Here is a 22,656-nt window from a genome sequence, read left to right as displayed (position 1 = left end):
ATTAATCAAACTATGTTCCAAGATTTACGTATTTTCTCAAACCGAGAAAAATCTACCTACAAAAAATAGTATAATGCTAAGTTATGGGTGTGTCAGCAATAATAAATTTTGGAATAATCCATTTCTCAAAATCTAGAAATTATATACTCAAAATCCAACGGCATCTCATCCTGCACCTCCAGGGTCAGCCTGGACTTCCAAATTTTTAAAAAATCTCATTATGCCTTGTTATTAAAATGTTAATCAATTTTTAAAAATTGAAAAAAATCTTGTCAGAGATTTTTTCTGTATATTAAAATAGTTTTCTTATTTTCTCTACATGCTTATTTCACATTTGGTAACAGTAGGTTAACATATTTACACTTATTTAACGTGATTTTTATAGTAGGAGAATGAAAAATAACGTGTCAATTGAGTATAAATGTTTGTTAAATAATATTTTCTCTTCTTATCTCTCTTCCGTTTCCCTTCCTCTTTTTTCATCCACAATTCTTTTATTTCTTCTCACACAGCTTATTCTAATTAATTAATTAATTTTTTTTGTTTTTTAATTTTTTTAATTTTTTATAATTTAAAGATATTTAGTTATTCTTTTTAATGAAATATTAAGATTTTATAATTATATAAATATTTTAATTAAATAAATTTATTTTGAATTAAAAAATTTAGTTTGTAATTTTTTAATATTTATTTATTTATTTATTTTTAATTTTTTAGAATTTAAAGTATTTTATTTGTAATAATAAATTATTTAATTAATTAATTTGATTAAATTTTTATTTTTTGATTTATTTAATTTTTAATTTGTTTTATATATTTTTTTATAATTTTAAGATATTTTGTTATTTTTTAATATGAAATATTAAGATTTTATAATTATATAAATATTTTAATTAATTAAATTTTTTTTAATGAACATTTTTAGTTTGTATTTTAAATACCAATTTTTTCATATGCATTTTAAATACTAATTATTTTTACAGAAAATAAAAAAGTCATACAAAAACTATTCAAAATTGCATGTGAAAAAAATAATTTTTTTATGAAATAATTTTTTTATGATGTAAAAAAATTAACCTTATGTGAAATTTTTTGTATAAAATATTCATGTCATTATTATTATTATATATCACCATGTCACATATTGAATGTCATTCTATGGTATATCGACATCCTATAAAAGAAGAATTGAATATCAAGATCCATATTCTCCATTTTTCTTTCAGATTTTCATATCTTATGCATACTTCATATCAATTTTATTTTTTCAATTTTTTTATTAAATTTAATAAATTCATAAAAATTACTTTTTAACATTAAAAATTATCTAATTAAACATTTATAAATTCATACAAAAATTTTAAAAAAATTATAAACTAATACAATAATTACAAAAGTAATATAATGAAATATTAAAAAAAACATTTAAAACATGATTTTGAATGTTGTGATTTTTTAATTTTCATATATATTCATGTTTTTGAAACATTACTCTTCCTCGTATATGTACATTTGATGTAGCTGTTAATCTCTTTGGCAAGTGCACCAAATCGTTTAAGTAATAAACCGTGATAAGTCCAGGTATCGTTTTTCCAAGACTCGTAATACTAGAAAATTGTGCGATTAACAACTCATCTAGATTCAAGAACAACTCATCATTTAAGAATATGTGCAAAAAGATAAATTCACAAGTAATTACAAGGTTGGACTTTGGTATTGAAGGCACTTGAAAATGGAAAAGACTAGAAATGGTATGAAATGACATTGTTAAGGTTAGTTTTCACCAATGCACTCTTGTGTATAACCAAATTCATCTCCTCTCTATCAATTTACTAAAGTCAATCCACTAAAACACTTTAGCCCTAATCCCTTAGGTGAAAGAGCCTAGGTTTTCCTTATCAAACTCTAATCCCTTGGACAATCTAACAAGCAAACCCGCATTAAGAACTAGGATCTAAGACAACATGTGAATTATATCCCATCCCTGGCTCAATGACCCACAAGGACTCTTGTTTCAGTTCAAGATTTCATATCTCATCCCTGGCTCAATGAAACCCCAAAATCAAGTCATGAACGTCCTCATTACATGCAAGCTTTAAGATCGGAAACAAGAATACTAGTAATAGATAGAAAAGGAATTTATAAATACGAAATAATCATTCATTACACAAGAGTTCATAGGCTACATCTAACCCTAACAAGATGAATCTGGTTCTCCATTTCCATGGAGAGAACCCTAAAGCTTACAAACATGGAAGATGGAAGAAGAAGGAGATCCAAAGGAAGAGGAGGAGATGTTCCCACAAGCTCCTCGCGCCCTCCATGAGCTCCAGACGTGAAATCGCGCCTCCAAAGAACCAAAGACCCTATTTTCTTTTTGCCTCGTGAGTATATTTACTGCCCGAATTCTCGCTTAAGCTAAATTATTCTCGCTTAAGCTAAATTATTCTCGCTTAAGCTAAATTATTCTCGCTTAAGCGAGAATAAACTCCTTGGAGAAGATAGTCATTCTCGCTTAAGCTAAATTATTCTCGCTTAAGCGAAAATGACTTTTAAATCAATGACTTCCTGGATCACCGAGGTTCTTCGATGTAATGGAGGATCTTCCTAACTTCGAAATAGATCAAAAAAATAAGGGATTAGAGTATTATTTACGTAATGTAGCTCAAAATATAAATAAATACTAAAACTAAATAAAAGAGAGGATTTAAGCAAATAATAAACTAAAGAAGAGTTGATTTTGCTACTAAAATAATGCTTAGATAATGGTAAAAATTAGCAGTAGCATATATAAATCCAAAAATATAAAATCATGCACTCATGATAATGTTCAAATGAACACTAAATGAAATGACATATATAAATCACCTTTAACTAAATGGCATTTTGTTCTCTCCTTATTTCTCATTTGAGTATCTAATATGATTTTTATAATAAAAGAGTGAGAAATAATGTATCAAATAAGTATAAGTATAAGTATAAATGTGTGTGAAATAATAGTTCATCTTCTCATCTCTTTCTCCCCTTTCAATTCTTCTTTCTCTATGCACATCTCTTTCATTTCTTCTCACACAAATTATTTTAATTAATTAATTAATTAATTATATTTTGTTTTTTTGAATTAATTAATGTTTTATTTGTTTTATAATTTTATAATTTTTTATAATTTAAAGATATTTAGTTATTCTTTTTAATGAAATATTAAGATTTTATAATTATATAAATATTTTAATTAATTAAATTTATTTTGAATTAAAAATTTTAGTTTGTAATTATTTAATATTTATTCTTTTATTTATTTTAATTTTTTAGAATTTAAAGTATTTTATTGTTAATAATAAATTATTTAATTAATTAATCTGATTAAAAAAAATTTGTCTTGAATTATTAATGTTTAATTTGTTTTATAGCTTTTTCTAATTTTTTCTAATTTTAAGATATTTTGTTATTTTTTAATGAAATATTAGGATTTTATAATTATATAAATATTTTAATTAATAAATTTTTTTAATGAAAATTTTTAGTTTGTATTTTAAATACCAAATTTTTCATATACATTTTAAATACTAATTTTTTTTACTAAAATTAAGAAAGTCATACAAAAACTATTCAAAATTACATTGAAAATTTTTGTATAAAATATTGCATGTGAAAATTTTTTTTTTACGAAATTACTTTTTTATGATGTAGAAGAATTAACATGGGAAAATTTTTTATATATAAAATATCCATGTTATTAATAATATATATAGAATGTTAATATCTCAATGTCACTATATCGCATATCGAAATCCGATTTTTTTTATTGGATTTCGATATCCAATAAAAGATAATGAGACATCAAAATTCGATATTCTTTATTTTTGTTTTGGATTTTTATATCTAATGTATATATTTTTATATCAATTTTATTTTTTCAAATTTTTTTTATTAAGTTTAATAAATTCATATAAATTATTTTTAACATTAAAAATTATTTAATTAAACATTTATAGATTCATACAAAAATAAAAATTATAAACTAATATAATAATTAAAAAACTAATATAATGAAACATTTTAAAACAAATATTTAAAACATCGAATCGGATATGAACATTCGAAAATCACAACATGGGATGCTGATGATGTTGTGATTTTTAGAGGTTCATATCTAATTTATGATTTTAAAGTATTACTCTTCTTTGGATATATACATCCGATGTAGTATATATAAATCTAAAAATATAAAATCATACATCTAGATGAGAATGTTCAAGAAAAACACCAAACAAAATGGGATACATGAGAAGCAAACACTCAACAGAAGCCAAATGGAGTACAGGTTTTCAAAACAATATATTCAACATTTTGAAGGCGGGTATGAATTTCTCACCAAATCATTTTTAATGTATAACCATCTCTATTAATTAGATGGTATTTATGAAAATGAAAGATCCCCATTTTCGTTGAGGCATTCAACCATTTTTTTTACTTTTTTTAACAAAATAATTTTTTTAAATAAATTAAATCAATTACAAATAAATATATTCTAAACATAATATTAATTAAATAAATCTAATAAAAAAAATTAAAAAACGAAAAAAAACTCAATTCAAAAGCCCAACTGAAATGAAGATCCGTTGGACCTTCAACGGATACCCATATCCATGGACGGATCTCGGTATCCGTTGAAGAATCATTTTCGTTGAGGCCTCTAATGCTTTCTCTCTTTCCCACACAATAAATACAACATACACAACAACACATAGCTCAATTTCGAAGTGTTGAGAAGACCAAAAACAGCACCAAGAGAAACACACTAAGGGAGGAAAAGGAGGAGAAAAGGAAGAGAGGAAGAGAATTAACAAAATGAAATGTGGGAATGGGGTGTGGTGATGACATGGAGCAAAAAAGGAAAGGAATTTGGGTTTGAAGAAAAAGTTTAAAAGTAAAAGAAAAATGAGGAGAGAAGGAAGAGGGAAAGAGAAAATTAAGAAAATGAAATGTGGAGATGGGGTGTGGTACGTTAGTGGAGTGAAAAGGGGAAGAGATTAAGGTTGGAAGAAAAAGTTAAAAAATAAAAGGAAGAGGAGGAGAGAAGGAAGAGGGAAAGAGAGAAAAAGAAATTAAGAAAATGAAATGTGGGGGTCGGGGTGTGGTGAAGTGGTGAAGTGAAAAGGAAAATTGTTTGAAGAAAAAGTTTAGGGTTTGAAGAAAAAGTTAAAAAATAAACGAAAAAAGAGGAGAGAAGGAAGAGGGAAAGAGACAGTTAAGAAAATGAAATGTGGGAGTGTGGTGTGATGTGGGTGGAGTGAAAAGGGAAAGGGATTAAGTTTTGAAAAAAAAATTAAAAAATAAGGTAAAAGTAAATATTTACCTAAAGTTACTTTTGAAATTAAGAAAAATTTAAGTGATGTAAAGAGAAATGTGTGATGGTGTAAAGAGCAACTGCTTATAAACTTTAGATACTTTTCAAATTTTATTTTTTTATTATAAAATATATTATTAATATTTAATATTATCAGACCGAATGAGAACTTAGAAAAAAAAAAGCCGAAAATAAAAAGGAAAATGAAAGAAAAATAATTAAGATCTTATCAAAAGAATTAAAAAAATGTGAATACTATTTTCATTTATATTAAAATAATTTAATTTGTAATATGATTTTAAGTATTATTTACAAAAGGAAAAATAAATACTTGAAAATTAAAATAAATTAATGTAAAATGTTATTATTCGTACTCCTACATTAAAAAACAGACAAATAAAGAACCATGAAATAAGAAAACTTGTTGAGAAAGAAAGAGACACAAGAATCCCCAATATCTTATGTTTTCACTTTTCTGCCATGCTTTTAATGCCATGCAAAATTAGTATCTTGTATTTGCCAAGTTTAATTGTGAAGAATTTTCAACAATAAAATCTCTTTTATATTTATCTTTTATTTCATATTTTGGTTTCTATAAATTTATATTCAAAGTTAATTTTAATATATATTTTTTTGTACAATTAATTGGTTAGATAACTTGTGGTTGATAAATCTTGAAGTCATAAATTTTAGTGGTAAAGTATAGATATTCCATAATACTAAGTATTCTTAATCGAATAAAATTAAGTTTTAATTAATTTTTATATTTTTATATTTGGGGAAACTGTTATTTTCTCAAATAAAATGAATATATATTTTTATTTCCTTACAATATACTTTTTTGTATAATTTTAAATTAAATTTAAATTTAAATTTTTTGTATTCATTTTCTCAAATGTTAAGGGATCAATCCTAATGTTATACTAAGTTATTTTAAACTTTTAACTTGCCTGTAATTATTATATATTTTTCCTATAATTTATAATGAGTTTATCAAATATTTAGAAATCAATAGCATGTAACTATATACCTAAAAATATGATAATAATTAATGTTATTTTTATTTTAAAAGTTATAAAGTATAATTTTTTTTGTCTTAAAATAAATGGGTAAGGAAAAAAGATACAGTATTAGTTATACTGAATTTTATACCATGTATATATATATATACATATATATATATATATATTATATTTTTTTTACTTTTTAATTTGATTTTATTATTTCTATAATTTATACAAAAAATATAGAAAAATAAAAGAAATAAATTCAAAATGTGATGATAGGTAATCAAAAGTTAATTTTCTGAAAAAAAAAATATTAAAGGAGACAAATAAGGAACAATAAAAAAAGAAAGTGTTAGATAAACCAAATTTTAGTTGTAAAAATAAAATGGAAAGGTTTTTGTGGCTACATGCTAATAAACATTAAAGGTTTCTGTCTTCTCTCTCCTTGCCTACATTGAATGCAATGTCCATGTAAAATTAATGGCTCTGCATTTGCCAAATAATTTTTTATTTAATTGTATGAAAAATTATTTAAAAAAAAAACTAAATCATTTGTCAAATATTTCTTAGAACAATTCTGTTTATTTATTTTCACATTTCAGAATCATATTTTGCAAATAAATTATAAATAATAAACCTCTAATTGGTATATATTAAGTGACATAATAATAAATAATAAATAATAAGTAATAAACAAATTCTACATCAAAAGACAAATAGGTTTAAAAGATTTTTTTAATCAACTAATTTAATATAACTTGAGAAAATATGCAAAACAATACAATTTATTATTAATAAGAATTCAACATATTATTAGTGTAAAAAATAATTCAAATTTCTTAAATTGATATTTATGATTAGTATTTTACATTTCTTAAATTTATATAAACATAAATTTAAATCAATAATACATAAAAGGTTGAAGGTATGTAAACTATTTTTTTTTATATTAACTTATAGTATTTGGTAAGTTTTTAAATTATTTAAACTTAAAACTTATTAGTTTTATTCTGAAACAAACTTAAATTATTAATAATAGCAAATTCAAAATATTATTTAAATTAATAATAAAATTTTTATTAACTCATTATTTTTAATATAGTGCTAAATTTTTTTATTATATAAAATAGTTAAATTATTATTTTAAAAAAATCAATTTATTAATTATAAATATATCGTTAATTTTTTTTTTTAAAAAAAGGGAAAAAGTAGCCTAATTGAAATATGAACTCCACCTGACAACAACATAAACCAGCTCAGAATTTGACTTCTTGAAGATGAGGTTTTGAATTTAAGAAAAAAAAGGGATTCCGTTGGATAAATAATATAAGAATGAGATGGATCTTGTAAAACAAGTTAAAATGTTTATGACAGAAAAAAATATTCTAATTATACACTATTATATGATAATAAACATTCACCTGAAATAACCATTTAACTTTTTTTTATGAATATCTATTGTAAAACAATAAATAAAGATATATTTATATTTTTTATTTAATATAATTAAATTCATAAAATATTTTACATTATATTTAATTTAATTATATTTAAGTTTTGAAAAGTTATAGTATGTCTCATCTTCTTATTTATAGATTTGGAGAACATAAATTTCAAGATAAATATTGTGTTGTTTCGTTTAAAAAAATTGAAGATAAAAGGTGAATAGATCTAAAAGTAAAATTTATTAATTTTTTTTAATAATTTGACTATAGATAAAAAATTAACAAATAAAAATAAAATTACAAAATTATTCTAATTGTTAAAATTAATATAAAATAATTTTTAAATTAATTTAAATTATTTTTTAACCATGATTTTAAAACACAATCAAGGTCACTAAAATTAGTTGCATAATGAAACCGACTCGGTTGCATAATTTTTAAATAATAAGTTGTAAAACTTATTTTTCCTTTTTTCATGTTGGATGCATGAACAATGCAGAATCGGTTTCAAATGGATATCAAACTAATTCTGCAAAACGACATCTCGTTCATATTCAAATTCTTGGATTAGAATATGCCATTCACTGCCAAATTCATCTTACTTAATCTTTCTCAACAATAAAAAAATTTAACTAATAAAAAATGAAACAAAATTTTATGATAAAATAATAATATTTAGAATATTTAAATGATCGTATAAAATTTTGATATCATCAAACTATCATGATCCTTGATTATTACTTGAAATTAAGAGTTCAATTCATGACAAATATTTTTTAAAATTTTTTTTAGACAAGACACCTATGCATATCACTAATTATTATGTGTGTTTTTTTTACAATTCTGTTTGACAATAAGTAAGTAGTATCTCATTTAATAGGATTGACTAAGGAAAATCTTTTATAGGACAGTAGTTGTGAATAGATTAATGAACTATCTAATACCAACCACCATGTTCAAGGCTAACCGTCTCCCCCATCATCATTTATTAATATATATATATATATATATATATATTAATTAATTAAGCTTATAAAAAAAAATAGCGTGTCAGCAGTTATTATCATGATACTAACTAACATAAATACACGTTTGTCTTGTCTATTGATCCGTTTCTTTTATAATATTATATGTTAATAATATATAAATTAATATATAAAAAATAATAATAAAAATAATAAAAAGTGTCTGAATATTAACAGTAAAAAATATTAAATATTAAATAGAAAATAAAAAATAAAATAAAAAGATAAACCTTGAGACAATTGTATAAAAATATTTAACATAATGGTTATTTTTTAAAAAATAAGTTAATAATTATATATTTTTTTAAAAAATATCAGTTACCAATTATGCTATAAAGTGTAAAATAAGAATAAAAATTGTGTATAAGATATTATTTTTATATATAGGTATGTATAGATATACAGGTATTGATTAAAGTGAACTTTAAAAAAATAAAATTAAGTGAAAATTAAATATTTTGTTGATAGTTAAAATTATTATTTAAAATTTAAAATGGTTAGACTAATTTAATGAAAATAAAATTATGAAAATGAGTATTCTTATATGATATATTTATATAAATGATAATTTTTATTTATGAAAAATGTTTTTGAGTAACTATAAGTTAGTTTTAAATATTTTAATTGTTTATTCAATTACCAATTGGTTGGATTAGGTCCCTAGCGTAAATCATTATATTTTTATTCTTTTTTTCTTATAACTAATAACAATATTATTATTATTATTATTAATATACAAACAATATTTGTTGATATAAAATGTATTTAAAAAATATGTTACAATTATTTTCTACTAATAATATATTAAAAGCTATCCCTGATCCTTTTTAAAAATCCTTTTATAATCATGTTTATTAGTAATTTAACTCTTTTATCAACCTATTTATCCTATGAAATTCTTTAGATTTATATTTTTTCATGGGGTTAAATATGTTTTTGATCTTTTAACTTTCAGTGAAAATTGAAATTAGTCCCTCTTCAAAACTTTAGATTAATTTAGTCCCCAAACTTTAAAAATGTATGAATTTAGTCCTTTTAATCAAATTTTGTTAACTTTATTTGATGTTTCAAATGCATTTCTCAGTTAACATTGAAGCAAAAATATGTCAAACAGTATAAACAACTTAAATACTATCATGAAACGCACCTGAAACATCAAATAAACCTAACAAAATTTAGTTAAAAGGACTAAATCCACACATTTCTAAAGTTTGGGGACTAAATTAGTACAGAGTTTGGAAGAGGGACTAATTTCAATTTTCAATAAAAGTTAAGGGACCAAAAACATATTTAACCCTTTTTCCATGCACAAAATTAAACTCAAAATCTTATTTAGAAAAAAATTGTCTAATATACATTAGAATTGCCCAATTAAACAGAATGAAATAATCTTGCAAAATAAAAAAAAAATGAAAGAAAAGAAAGAGTTTCATATAAAAAAAACTCACAAGTTTTGTTGAAATAAATTCAATGTATCACATTATTTGTATGTAAGAAAATGATAGATAAAATAGGATGAAGAGAAGAAGGAGTGATTGTCCCCATGACAACTAGAGAGAAAGTAGTTTATTTTGCATTTAAGTGACACTGACAACGTGTCAAACCTCAGTATAAAATCCACACTTCAACTCTTTCTATCATCATTATCCTTTTTATTTGTTTTTTCCTTGCTTTTCAGGCCTAGTTCCACTGCTCTAATGGAGATGGATTTTGCATTTATTTTGGGGGGAATTACAGCTTCTACTATGGTTCTTCTGTTTGTTCTATTCAACTCTGCATCAAAGAAGGAGGCCAAAGGTTTAGTACATGCAGAAAATAATGGTAGCAGTATGATAACAACAACAGCAGAAAATGGAAACCAACATCAACGAATTTCACCAACCTCCGACATCGTCATTGTCGGTGCTGGGGTTGCTGGTTCAGCCCTTGCTTACACACTTGCCAAGGTAGAACAAAGTGGAAACCTTTTCTTTTCATTTGTGTAATATCTTCTGCAAATATGTTTTTCACACGTACACGCGCGCGCATATATATATATATATATATATATATATATATATATATATATATATATATATGAATAATGACATTGTGACAACTTTTCTTAGATTTTAACATAATTTAGGTGTTATTCATTCAAAATTATTCCAAATTAATAATAATCATTGTTCTAAAATTATTTCACGATTAATAATAATAATTAACACCAAAATAAACTAATTACACGAGAACACTTAGATGTTATTAAAATGTTTTCAGAAAATATCGTTATTCTATATATATATATATATATATAATATGATTGAAAGCCAGAAAGGTTCAAGAGGTTGGAAGAAAGAAAGAGGAATGTTCTACAAGTTTAATTTATACAGACTTCGTAAATATTTCTTCTAAAGGTTAATATCTCACACTTTTATTTTTCTTGAATGTTTTTTCCTACAACCAGAAAAAAAAAACGTAAAAAGTTAAAAGAATTGAAAGTCCAATGTTTTGTATTCCTCTGAATGTTCTTAGAACCAGACCACAAAGTACATATGTAGTCAGATTCATATTTATAGTTGTGCATGTTCTGGGTCCTTTTTTTGGATGGTCTAAAATTTCTTTAATTATATAGTTACTGTTGTAAGAGGATGAAAGATGTTGATATATGGTTGTTGTTTTAGGAAGGAAGGCGAGTGCATGTTATTGAAAGGGACTTGACTGAACCAGACAGGATTGTGGGAGAATTGCTACAACCTGGAGGTTATCTCAAGCTAATTGAGTTGGATCTCCAAGGTAAGCAAGCACCATGTTTGTACCAAAGTATAGATGGATGAAAAATTGTATGAGAATTGTTGTAGTCAATCACTTTTAGGTGTAAAGAACTCCAGTTTCCTCTGTTAGGCAAATTCAAGACTCTCATTAACTGATGAATGTTGTGAGTTGTTGCAGATTGTGTGGGTGAGATTGATGCTCAGCAAGTCTTTGGCTATGCTCTTTACAAGGATGGGAAAAATACCAAACTTTCTTATCCCTTGGAAAAGTTTGACAGTGATGTTTCCGGAAGAAGCTTTCACAATGGCCGTTTCATACAGAGAATGCGAGAGAAGGCTTCAACTCTTCCAAAGTAGTACAAAAGTTTACCATGTTTTGAAAAAAATGTTTCTGAAATGGATTTTATTTTTATTGAGTCATTTCCTTCTTTTGCATGCTCTAATTGTTCCAAATTCTGTGCAGTGTAAAATTAGAACAAGGGACCGTCACATCTCTGCTAGAAGAAAATGGAATCATCAGAGGGGTAAACTACAAAACCAGAAATGGACAAGAGCTCACAGCCAAGGCTCCACTCACTATAGTATGTGATGGTTGTTTTTCCAACTTGAGACGTTCTCTTTGCAACCCAAAGGTAAACATACTAAGTTTTTCTCTTTCTTTATCATATCAGCAATCCAAAATATTCATTAGTTTTATCAATGATCAATCTTCATTTGAAGAACTTGATTAAACACTTTTAATAAAGTTTTTGCTCTTAATACATACACACTGTATCTATGTTGTTATCTTTAAGATAACTGTATTAAGACACACACATTGTATCTTATCTGCAAAACATAGGTGTGCATCACTAGTGATGGTTAAGAATAATCTAATAGTGTGTTTTCTACTTAACTTACCTGGTAATGAAATGGGTTTATTTATTTATGCAGGTTGATGTACCATCTCATTTTGTTGGTCTGATCCTAGAGAACTGCAATCTTCCATACGAAAACCACGGGCACGTTATCTTGGGTGATCCTTCTCCCATTTTGTTTTATCCCATAAGCAGCACTGAGATTCGGTGTCTGGTTGATGTGCCTGCTGACAAAAAATTACCTTCCCTTGGTAATGGGGACATGGCTCGTTATTTGAAAACAGTTGTAGCTCCACAGGTACAAACAAACATCCTAGTCTTTGGCTTGACATAACATTACAAAACATATTCTTTAACTAACACAAATTTGTGGTTTCAGGTTCCCCCAGAGTTGCATGCTTCTTTTATAGCAGCAGTTGACAAAGGAAACATAAGAAGCATGCCAAACAGAAGCATGCCTGCATCTCCGTATTCCACACCTGGTGCCCTTCTCATGGGAGATGCCTTCAACATGCGTCACCCTTTAACCGGAGGTGGAATGACTGTGGCTTTGTCTGACATTGTTTTGCTGAGGAACCTTCTTAGACCTCTCCATGATCTTCATGATGCTAATGCTCTTTTCAAATATCTTGAATCATTCTACACCCTACGCAAGGTTAATATAAACTACTCAAAGTATATACAGTTTCACATCATCGGAAAATCAGAAACTTCCTCCTAAATGACTAAGCTTCTTTTATGTCATAGTGAATAATAACCAACAGTTAAACTTTTTGTTGATGACATACCAGTATTGGTTTGAGAAAATGTGATAAGTGGTTCATGATTGTGTTTGCAGCCAATGGCATCTACAATAAACACTTTAGCTGGGGCATTATACAAGGTGTTTTGTGCATCCCCTGACCCAGCTAGTAAGGAAATGCGCCAGGCTTGTTTTGATTATTTAAGCCTTGGAGGTGTTTTCTCAGATGGACCAATATCTCTACTCTCAGGTCTAAATCCTCGTCCATTAAGCTTGGTTCTTCATTTCTTTGCTGTGGCTATATACGGTGTTGGTCGCTTACTCATACCATTTCCTTCTCCAAAAAGCATGTGGATTGGAGCTAGAATTATTTCCGTGAGTACTTTTTGCATTTCTTGACAGTTAAACATGCACAATCTTTCACATATATAAGCCATATTCTTCGCTGCGACATTATCATGTTCCAAATGATGACCAATTCTTGCAGAAGAGTTACTCAAGTTATGATTTTGAATCAGTTTTGTTGTTGAGATTTTCAGGGTGCCTCTGCTATCATTTTTCCCATTATCAGGGCTGAAGGAATTAGACAAATGTTCTTCCCTGTGACTGTGCCAGCATATTACAGAACACCTCCTTCCAATTTGCATGTTTGAAGACAGATATTGGAAGAAAAGACATGCAAAAACATATAAGCTGAGCCCGCATTCTATGTAACTGTGATTACACCAACCAAAAAGGATAAATAAGTGAGCCTAGAGGAGAATTCTGGTGAAGGCTCCATATATTAGAACACTGGTTTTGTCTGTTTGCAATTTATGAATACAATTTTCGAATGTATCGTGTCTACTTCAGGACAATACCAAATTTCCAAGATCAATCTTCCGTGGAAAAGAGGTCAAAATGATTTGTACTTTCATATAAAGACACCAATAATATATTTCGTATCAATAAAAATTTAAAATGCGATGTGATAAATGAGGCGTGACAGTGGCTTAGAAGTTTTTATTTTTTTTGGATTTTTGCAATTTAGAATATAAATTTTATATTGTGGAAGGTTTTTAATTTAAAATTTATTTTTTATTTATAATTTAAAATATATAATTTAATACAGAAGTACGTCTTGAAATTATGGAAGTGTAGAAAGAAATGTTCTATGAATTTGGTCCAACTATAAATCATATTGATTATTTATAAGTTAAACTCACCATTTTACATTATTTATAATTTAAAATTTTAAGAGATCTATGAGTCATTAATTTATTTATTTTTACGTTAAGTGAAGTTTTGACTCACTTAAAATTTTCAATATAATATTATCTGAATATTAAATTATAAACATTCTATTAGACTAAGTATATTATTAATTGAATGACTTTGAGTTTTAATTAATTTTATGTTTTTATATTTAGGAAAGTGCTATTTTTCAGAAGTGAAAAAATGACCAAAAACATTTTGTAAGTTTATAGTAAATAGGAAATTTGGGAGTATTACATTCTTATTTTCATTTTCTTACAAATAATTTAAAAAATAGACATTTTTTTTTTAATTTCTATCCTTAAATTAAATTTTAATAATTTTTAAAAATGTTGAATGGTTAAAGATATTTTAATATCACATTTTATTTTTTTCTTATGGGATTTAAGTTTTGGATATAGATATGTCTGTTTATTTTATTTGATTATAGTATAATGTATACACATAAATATTTATTATTTAAATTTTAATCTCGTAAAAATAACTATTTATTTTGTACAGTGTATAAGTTAAATGCTAATTAGATAAGAAAAGCATATATTTAACCCCAGCTCAACTCAAGATATAGAATAGAATCTGGTTGTTCTTGGCACCTACACCAACACAAAATTCCATCGCCTCTCTCTCTCCCTCGTCGTCCACCCCAAGACAGGGTCCCGATTCCAGCACCACCGTCACTGATCGAAAAGAAACTTCGGTGACGGAGCCTGCCTTTGCTACCACCAACCTTTCAATTGGTCACCTTGCACTTCAACCCTCTTTCAGTTAAAAATCGGTACTTTCTGCTGCATCCATCATTACCGTCATCATCTTCTTAACTGTGATTGAAATCCCATCATCTACATGTTTTGTGCGTTTTAGGGATTTAAGGCTTGATAGTTACTTTTCATGCCATAAGGTTTCTCTGGGATTGGGAATTTGGGATTCAATTTGAAATTCAGAAATCTTTTTTGCAGGGTTTTTCACTTATCAAGTACAATTGAACAAAAGAGACTTAATGGTGTTTGTTGTTGTGACCACATGATTTTAGGTTATTTGATTCTTTTGCATCGAAAGGGCGTTGGGAACTTAGCAATGTCTGTGATATGTGAAATCGTAGTTTTGTTTTTGGCTTTTTACTGCATATTTTGGTTCTTTCCCTTTGCCGACACAAAGCAGCACAGCATTCTGGAGTTGTTTAATTCTTTTTCAAGGTTGTTTATTCAATTAAAGTCTCATTTCTTTTGTTTTTGGATAATATGGTCAGACACTCAAATGGATTTGGAGACTGAAAATAGATTAGCTGCGATCCTTATGAAGGAAGCAGCAGAATTACGGCGGCAGTCTGAAAGGGAAGGTGTTCTTGCTTATCTTCGAAAGCCTGACGTACGGAGTCGGCCAAATTCGCGATTCCTCACTGCTACTGTACGTGGAGTTCAACAAGGTTACTTTTAGTCGTATATTTAGACAGAGCTTCATTACTACTGCCCTATATTGGCTTGTGTTGTATGGCTGTGCTTCTGGGAAAAGTTGGAATTAGGAAATGATATTTATATTACTGTTTCACTGTTTGATGATTGTATCAATAGCCTGTCTTTCAATTGATTTTTTGTGTGGATGCTGAGTTTAAAACAATTCTTATTAAACTTTAATTTTGGGGGGGAGGGTGGTTAGGAAGTAGAAGGAGGGAAACGATTTACTGTTTCTAGTGGTGACTCTGAGTTATAAATGGCGGAAGACTAAAAGTCCTACATATGAGCACACCATTGTGGCCTATGGTGCCATTAGCAACAAACTGCCTATGGCGGTTGTTAAAATTCTGCCATGTTGTCCATGGCACCAACATTAAAGAAGAATGCTCATGGCTTATATGGGAATTGGACATGCAGATTTGTTAGAGAGATCGGGGTAGGTATGTTTGGAAGTTGATTTTCTGGAAGGAAAGGGAAGGGAGGAAATATTTTATTTCTAATAAATATTCTGTAATTTGTTAACTTTAAAAAAAAAAGAGAGATTTTCGTAAACTTGAGAGGCCGGAGGATGATTATGTGGAGACATGGAATCTACTAGAGTTTGGTCACTGAGTAGTAAAGATAATTTTTGGCAGGAAATAGTACTGCATAGCATTTTGGAACTGGGAAATGCAATTGGAGAAAGAAGAAAATGGAGAACACTTTTAAGATAGTGAACGTGGTATAGGTTTTTTTTTTTTTAGAATATGTGAATTAAAAAGAAATTGTTTGAGAGAAATAAGAAAAGTAAAAAATAAAAGTGACAAGGTAATGGCGGAGAGGTAGATGTCATCTTTAGCTGCCTCATTATCATACCTACTAATACATTATAATAATTTGACTTGGGGATAATCAAAACCATTAACATAAAGTGTAAAAGAGAACCGTGCAAATTATATAGAAGTTGTTGTTATCATTGGCTGACTCCATATACTCTCCTTTTTCTTTGCATGAACAGATAAGAAAAATATAAAAGAATGCAAATAATACCCAATATTGTTCCTTTGCTACGTGTTAAAAGGTACATGAAAAATTAAACGAGAAAAAATCATTTACAGAATTTGTATATCATAACTCATCTATCCATATTCTTGGTTACACTTTATCCATCCATATTGTGTGTAAGATTTAATTTTGATTTTTTATTTAGTATAGTTCTTTAAGACAAAGATTTAATGACATGTTCTTGCTTTATCGAAATAGGCAGAGTACCATAATATTTATTTCAATGGTCAAACTCACTGATGATCGAATGATAGTGCAGTTTTCTTTTGGCTGACAATTTTTGGTGAATTGAATTGAATTTTGGACAAAGTTGTTAAATAACTATTACAGCATTAGCATTTTTTGACCCTTCCACCATAAGCAATCTGTAAAAAGAGGTCTTCAATGGTGGTTCCCGGCTACATTGAAAACCTCAATGTTTATATGGCAGAATTATGCCCTTCTGCCTTCTATCATTGATAACCTTGATCAAAGGGTATGCCTCAAGTTTTGACTAGCATGACATTGGGTCTCATGAGTCATGACTACTTTACCCAAGTTGAATACTGAAATTACTTTCATTTCTTTTTATTGTTTGTGGCTGACAAATCACCATCCTTCTCCTCTGTTTCTGAATGTTTTTCATCTAAGATGATGTCTATATGCTGAGCTGTTAGTTTATTATTAATCATATTGAATTTCTTTTGTTGTTCTCTACCAGCAAATAGAGCCGTGGAAGTGAATGAGATGTGGCGATTGCGGCAAAAAGAACTGGAGCTTGATAAACGGATTAAAGAAAAATCAATTGATAAAAGCAGTAAAGACAGAAGTCATAGGGATGATAACTTATCAAGAGGCACAGGAAGACATTCTGGTATTGATAACAGCACTAGAACCTCTGCCTCACGTTCAAGTCATAGAGAATACGAGTGTGATAAAAATGATAAAAACAGCAGTGACAGAAATCATAAGGATGATAACTCATCAAGAAGCCCAGGAAGACATGCTGTAGTGGATAAAAGCTCTAGTGTCTATACTTCATGCCCGAGTGAAAGAGAACATGAACATGGTGTGGAAGGTTTAAAGGATGAAGAGCTTGAAGAGTTTCTGCACTCAAGGTATTAGATCTATCTTGTGCCTTTTGTTGTTTTATATGTGTGCTTACTCTAGTATAATATCTCTGATTTTTTTGGGAACTAAAGAGACTCCATTTTTGTATTAGGACCAAACGAGGCAGAGGTGCTGTTGGTCCGAGGATGGATGAGACTGGACCTTACCTTCCTCCTGATTCAGATGGGGAGCCTGGTACTAGTCCAAATGTAAGGCATCGCCGTGTTATTTTTGGTCCGGAGAAGCCCTTGTCATTGAGATCATATGATACTTCTGATGAGGAGGAACTTCATGAAGAAAAGCGGAAAAAGAGTAAAAAGTCTCACTCTAGGAGCTCGGACAAGGAGCATTCTAAGAGGCGCAAGTCCAAGGACAAATCTAAGCATAAGAAAAAGAAAAGGGAGGAGAAAAGAAGTAAACATCATCACTAAGGCTCTCACGTAACTTATATTCTCAGACGAAGGTAACTTGCGGATACAGTCGATTTGGATGAAACTCGTGTTTGTACTTAGCACAGATGATTTTCTGTAACATCAAATGCAAATCCAACTTGTTTGGCCACAGAAAAGGTTACTTAGGCAACTATCAAACATTTTAAACTTCAGCTTGGGGCGTAGGTCTCTTGCAGCGATTAGGTTTCTTAGTCCTTCATCAGTTGCTTGTCTAGACCTCATTAGCTTGTTGGGAGCAATTTACCTCGTGTTTCATCATCATCTGGTCAATCTCACTGTCATGAATATCATGGAGATTTTCTTATTCCATGTCACTATAAACATTATATCTTCATCAACCTCTTTAAAATTACAGCACCACCCACTTCGTTGGTGACATTCCTTCCATACCATCACAAGTCATGGAATTTTTCCAAAATGACAAACCAGAAAATATGTGACTGCTGAAAATTCAATGGTGGCACTTTTTTCAAGTGTATGATGGCACAAATATCAACTTGTGTTGTGGATTTTCCATCTAGAAAATTATTTTAACACGCACACCAAAGGAGTAAACTTCGTTTCAATATACACCCTGACGGGAAGAAAAGGTCCAAGTCCTTCAAGACTATAATTGAAATTGTTGATGACATTTCAAGTTTAGCCACGGTATCATTAGACTTCCCAATACTAACAAGATTATTTGCAAAATATAAGTACTTGATAAGTAACGATATGTAGTAAAGGGGACCGACTGCATATGCAGAAATAATACTTCAATTCAAGCGCATTGCAAATGTATAATTGTCTGTTATATACTTTTTAAATACGTGTATACACAGTTTTTTTTATATAAAAAAGGAAGTGATATTATCACTTGTTTTCTATAAAAAGGATAAGAAGGAATAATAATTATTAGCTATTAAACTCCAAGACAAGTATGTGAAAGACTAATCTACATGATCGTATGGAAGGATCACTGTCAGAAGTCTTCAAAATGATGATCCGTCTCATCAAAGATCTCCTCCTACAAAGAAATATTGATGTCAACTCAAGATTCCGTGAGCAAATTTATTTGCTAAAAGTTACCTCAATGAATTTAGTACCTGTAAAAGCTCTTCGATGACATCTTCCATTGTAATTATTCCAACAGCTTCTTCTTTTTCCGGCAGCTTTTGAAGTGAATTTCCATCTATATCCAAAATATCGTAGTACATATTTTTGGACCATTTTCTGCTCTGGGAACCACCCCTCTTCGAATTATTTGAGTTTGAAAAGCTTTTCCATTTATGGTGTGACAATTTAGCTCTTATACTATTCTCTTGGGGAGGCTTATCACCGTCAATATTCACCCTCAAATCTCTCACTGAGTGTATTTCAAGCCATTATCAAGAGAGACAAGGAGAACATGTTGTGATGTGAAAAAGTTCAGTTTTGAAGAGAAAATCTAAATAAAATGTTAGCATAGTTTAACTTGATTACAGCATGTGCTTACCGTAGGAACTATTGTTGGAAGGTTTTTGCTCAGTCTTGTCCCAGTTTTTAACGACGACGGCCATGTGGCTATGACCCTTTTGGAACTCATTCAAAATATCATACAGTGGCATCGATTCTGAAACCCTGCTAATCATGTAAACTTCAGATATGAACGTATTTTAATGTAATATAATGCCATTAATTTTAGTGCTTATGTTTTTCAAGTTACAGTAAATTTGCCAAACTTAAAACAAAAATACCTTGGAATTCTTCGCAAGGTCACACTTTTCACTGGTGCTTCATCTTCTGGGTCAATTGTCAATAAATTCTTGACCTGAAAGTCCATAGTGTATCTGCTTAGAGTTAAAAACAAACTTAATGTAAAATGATAAATAAGTTGATATACAAGTTGAATCCCAATGAAATTGATGCAAAACTATTATGTGGATTTACACTGTCAATGCAAAATAGATTTTATCGATAGGTTAAAGAAGAACAACAGACTGCATGCATACCAGGATAAGTCCAATAATATTTGTGGGCTGCTCATAATAGACTGGGACTCTGCTATGCCCATTCTCCATTATCAGATTCATCAGATACCTGTAACAATAACCCTTGATTACGGAAAATTGTAAAAAGTACAAAAGCTAGAACTCACATTGATAATTTTTTGAGACACCTTTTGTCCCTACCTATCAAGCTTTGAATTAATGTCAACACAAAATGTTTCGGTTATGAGAGTCATGACATCGCTGGCTATCTTCTCAGAGAGTTCCAGTGCTCCAGCAATGATCGTTGTTTCATGATGTGTCAGTTCCCCACCTTTTCCAGCCTAACACAAAGCATCATGAGTGTTCAAATGGAGTCTAAACAACTAGAAGAGAAGAAGATAACCCGCAGTTACATTATTCAGATTGGAAAAGAAATGGTTGAGAACTGCAGCATACTGTTGAATTAGATGAAGAGCACTGAAGACTAGTCTTCAATTTCAAGAGAAAATGAACAAACAGACTTATAACTTATAAATGCATGCCTCAAGCATCATGTAGCTCTGATACAGACCTCATGGCCATGCAGATTTACAAGTGTCTTCAACTCAGCTCTGTGGAAAAGGGCTTCATGTCGATGCCCCAGCAAAAAGTCCAGCAACTGGGGTACCAAATGAATGTAAAAAAGGTCAAGAAGGAAAAGACAGTCTATGGATAACAAATCAAATTCGTCCCTGGTTACTGAAATAAAACTGAAGAAGTATCAATAAAAAGTCTGCTTAATTTGTGTCACCTTACTAATTGGATAAGCAACAGGAAAACATATCCATACAAGAACACGAACAGCTGGAGCCACTGTTGCACCAATTGCTAAACCATGCCGAGAACAAATTGATTGAGGTATAATCTTCTCAAAAGTAAGCAGATGTTAGAGAATGTTACCTAGCAAGTTGATTATCTGCATGCCAATAATTCCTACAATATATTGAGTAAAGATATGCGCTGATGCAACCAAGCAGTGTTAGGACTGCAATCACTACCGAAGGTATCATTAAGCAGATTGAATGTGCCAGTAGAAAGTCTTGAGGATGAGCTTCTGACTTTCAGAGACACATTGTGTCAAAAAGGAAGCGATCTCCTTAGTTTTTAACCTGTGATATGTATGCATTGCATTTAATTTAACATATATCAGAAAAAAATTCTCACCTCACCGAACAGAAGGATTAATGTCACCGCAATCAGTATAGCACCCCACCAAACAACAAGACTATCCAGAAAAACTGGAAGGGCCTGTCAAAACCAACACCATTATCCAAAATTGGCTGGATCTTTCTGTGTATTCATGTGATTAAGCAGACACTAACACATGATTTTAGTTGTACCTCCATGGCTACCGCATTGCAAATTAGGAGTGTGCAAAGCAACAAATGTTGATTCCTGACAACAGGCAATATCCTTGCTGTTATGACAAAACACAAGTTCAAACAATCGGAGTCATAAAAAAACAAACTTATCCCAATATTGTAAGAAAATATACGTTATGGTGAGTTTCCATAAGGCAAGGAGAGAAATTTCACCAGCATTGTTGCGATCGTGAGGGGTTCCAGACTTTGCAAGGACCTCAAGATCAACGAGACTCAATGACATGAGGCCTAAAGTGAGCCCTGACATCAATCCAGCGAATATCACGAGCAGCACAATTATCAATACGCGTTTTGAAAACTCCACATCACAGCACTCATACTGCACTGCCATTGTAACCACTCTACACACAAACACACATTCCTTGTTGTTGTCGTCGTCAAATGTATGGTTATATGTTTGTGTTCATGATCATGATGGTGATCATTGTCATGGTTAACTGGTCATCGATAATGAAGCTTCGAAGGATAGGGACAAACACCAAACCAACCAATCAAATGTTTTTGCCTTGGATATGGCAAGAATTGTTCTCTGGAATGGTATTTCTTGATTCTTATTCTGCTTCCTTCTGTTGAACATATTAATGTTACTGCCGCCAACCAGTTCTTGTTTTTTCAAACAGGACATTCCAAATATGGTTACGTGTTTTTCTAAGACGTATCCAATGATACAAAAATCATGATAGTTGTTTAAATCCTTTTTAATTATGGGCTTAAAGCATCAATTTATCAAGTGGTGTCTTCAACTATTAAAATAGAGAACACTGTCTCACAATTTTGTAACTAACGTTAACTTCAGCAACTGTCTTTAAATACTGTT

The 22,656-nt window shown here is 29.2% G+C and overlaps 3 protein-coding genes across 5 annotated transcripts; 2 read left to right on the top strand and 1 right to left on the bottom strand.

Moving 5' to 3' along the window:
- Positions 1–10,463: 10,463 nt before the first annotated feature.
- Positions 10,464–14,154, top strand: LOC108342876 (squalene monooxygenase SE2). Its single transcript, XM_017580761.2, has 8 exons — positions 10,464–10,773; positions 11,491–11,602; positions 11,759–11,933; positions 12,044–12,212; positions 12,514–12,735; positions 12,817–13,092; positions 13,276–13,554; positions 13,719–14,154. Exons 1-8 carry the CDS (start codon positions 10,525–10,527, stop codon positions 13,830–13,832), a joined length of 1,596 nt encoding a protein of 531 aa, XP_017436250.1. The 5' UTR covers positions 10,464–10,524; the 3' UTR covers positions 13,833–14,154.
- Positions 14,155–14,998: 844 nt separating this feature from the next.
- On the top strand, positions 14,999–18,773 carry LOC108342879 (uncharacterized). Of its 3 annotated transcripts, XM_052878919.1 has the most exons (5): positions 14,999–15,208; positions 15,390–15,463; positions 15,680–15,856; positions 17,629–18,025; positions 18,130–18,773. In XM_052878919.1, the coding sequence occupies exons 2-5, from the start codon at positions 15,454–15,456 to the stop codon at positions 18,446–18,448; spliced, it is 903 nt and encodes a 300-aa protein (XP_052734879.1). In that variant the 5' UTR covers positions 14,999–15,208; positions 15,390–15,453; the 3' UTR covers positions 18,449–18,773. The 3 variants fall into 3 exon arrangements, with proteins under 3 accessions (XP_052734879.1, XP_017436254.1, XP_017436253.1); XM_017580765.2 differs by lacking the exon at positions 15,390–15,463 and having other exon boundaries at positions 14,999–15,197; XM_017580764.2 differs by lacking the exon at positions 15,390–15,463 and having other exon boundaries at positions 15,000–15,208.
- Positions 18,774–19,092: 319 nt separating this feature from the next.
- Positions 19,093–22,428, bottom strand: LOC108342878 (DUF21 domain-containing protein At2g14520). The gene is made up of 11 exons (XM_017580763.2): positions 21,993–22,428; positions 21,798–21,874; positions 21,622–21,705; positions 21,209–21,322; positions 20,990–21,076; positions 20,620–20,759; positions 20,440–20,527; positions 20,185–20,258; positions 19,944–20,068; positions 19,555–19,814; positions 19,093–19,475 (listed from the first exon to the last, which is right to left on the bottom strand). The coding sequence occupies exons 1-11, from the start codon at positions 22,168–22,170 to the stop codon at positions 19,431–19,433; spliced, it is 1,272 nt and encodes a 423-aa protein (XP_017436252.1). The 5' UTR covers positions 22,171–22,428; the 3' UTR covers positions 19,093–19,430.
- Positions 22,429–22,656: the final 228 nt, after the last annotated feature.

This window comes from Vigna angularis, chromosome 6 (genome assembly GCF_016808095.1).
Source record: "Vigna angularis cultivar LongXiaoDou No.4 chromosome 6, ASM1680809v1, whole genome shotgun sequence".
Taxonomy (NCBI): domain Eukaryota; kingdom Viridiplantae; phylum Streptophyta; class Magnoliopsida; order Fabales; family Fabaceae; genus Vigna; species Vigna angularis.
Note: the sequence above shows the minus strand (reverse complement) of the source record. Positions and strands in the feature narration are given on the sequence as shown.

What these genes read in the sequence shown, in the direction of transcription:
- LOC108342876 (XM_017580761.2), top strand. Translation starts at nt 10,525, where the DNA reads ATGGAGATGGATTTTGCATTTATTTTGGGGGGAATTACAGCTTCTACT. An exon ending in AAGGCTTCAACTCTTCCAAA is followed by an intron (nt 11,934 to 12,043) that starts GTAGTACAAAAG and finishes AATTCTGTGCAG; the next exon opens with TGTAAAATTAGAACAAGGGA. An exon ending in AAACAGTTGTAGCTCCACAG is followed by an intron (nt 12,736 to 12,816) that starts GTACAAACAAAC and finishes TTGTGGTTTCAG; the next exon opens with GTTCCCCCAGAGTTGCATGC.
- LOC108342879 (XM_052878919.1), top strand. An exon ending in TGTACGTGGAGTTCAACAAG is followed by an intron (nt 15,857 to 17,628) that starts GTTACTTTTAGT and finishes GTTCTCTACCAG; the next exon opens with CAAATAGAGCCGTGGAAGTG. An exon ending in GAAGAGTTTCTGCACTCAAG is followed by an intron (nt 18,026 to 18,129) that starts GTATTAGATCTA and finishes TTTTTGTATTAG; the next exon opens with GACCAAACGAGGCAGAGGTG.
- LOC108342878 (XM_017580763.2), bottom strand. Translation starts at nt 22,170, where the DNA reads ATGGCAGTGCAGTATGAGTGCTGTGATGTGGAGTTTTCAAAACGCGTA. An exon ending in TCACGATCGCAACAATGCTG is followed by an intron (nt 21,875 to 21,992) that starts GTGAAATTTCTC and finishes TTGTCATAACAG; the next exon opens with CAAGGATATTGCCTGTTGTC. An exon ending in TTCCAACAATAGTTCCTACG is followed by an intron (nt 19,815 to 19,943) that starts GTAAGCACATGC and finishes AAATACACTCAG; the next exon opens with TGAGAGATTTGAGGGTGAAT.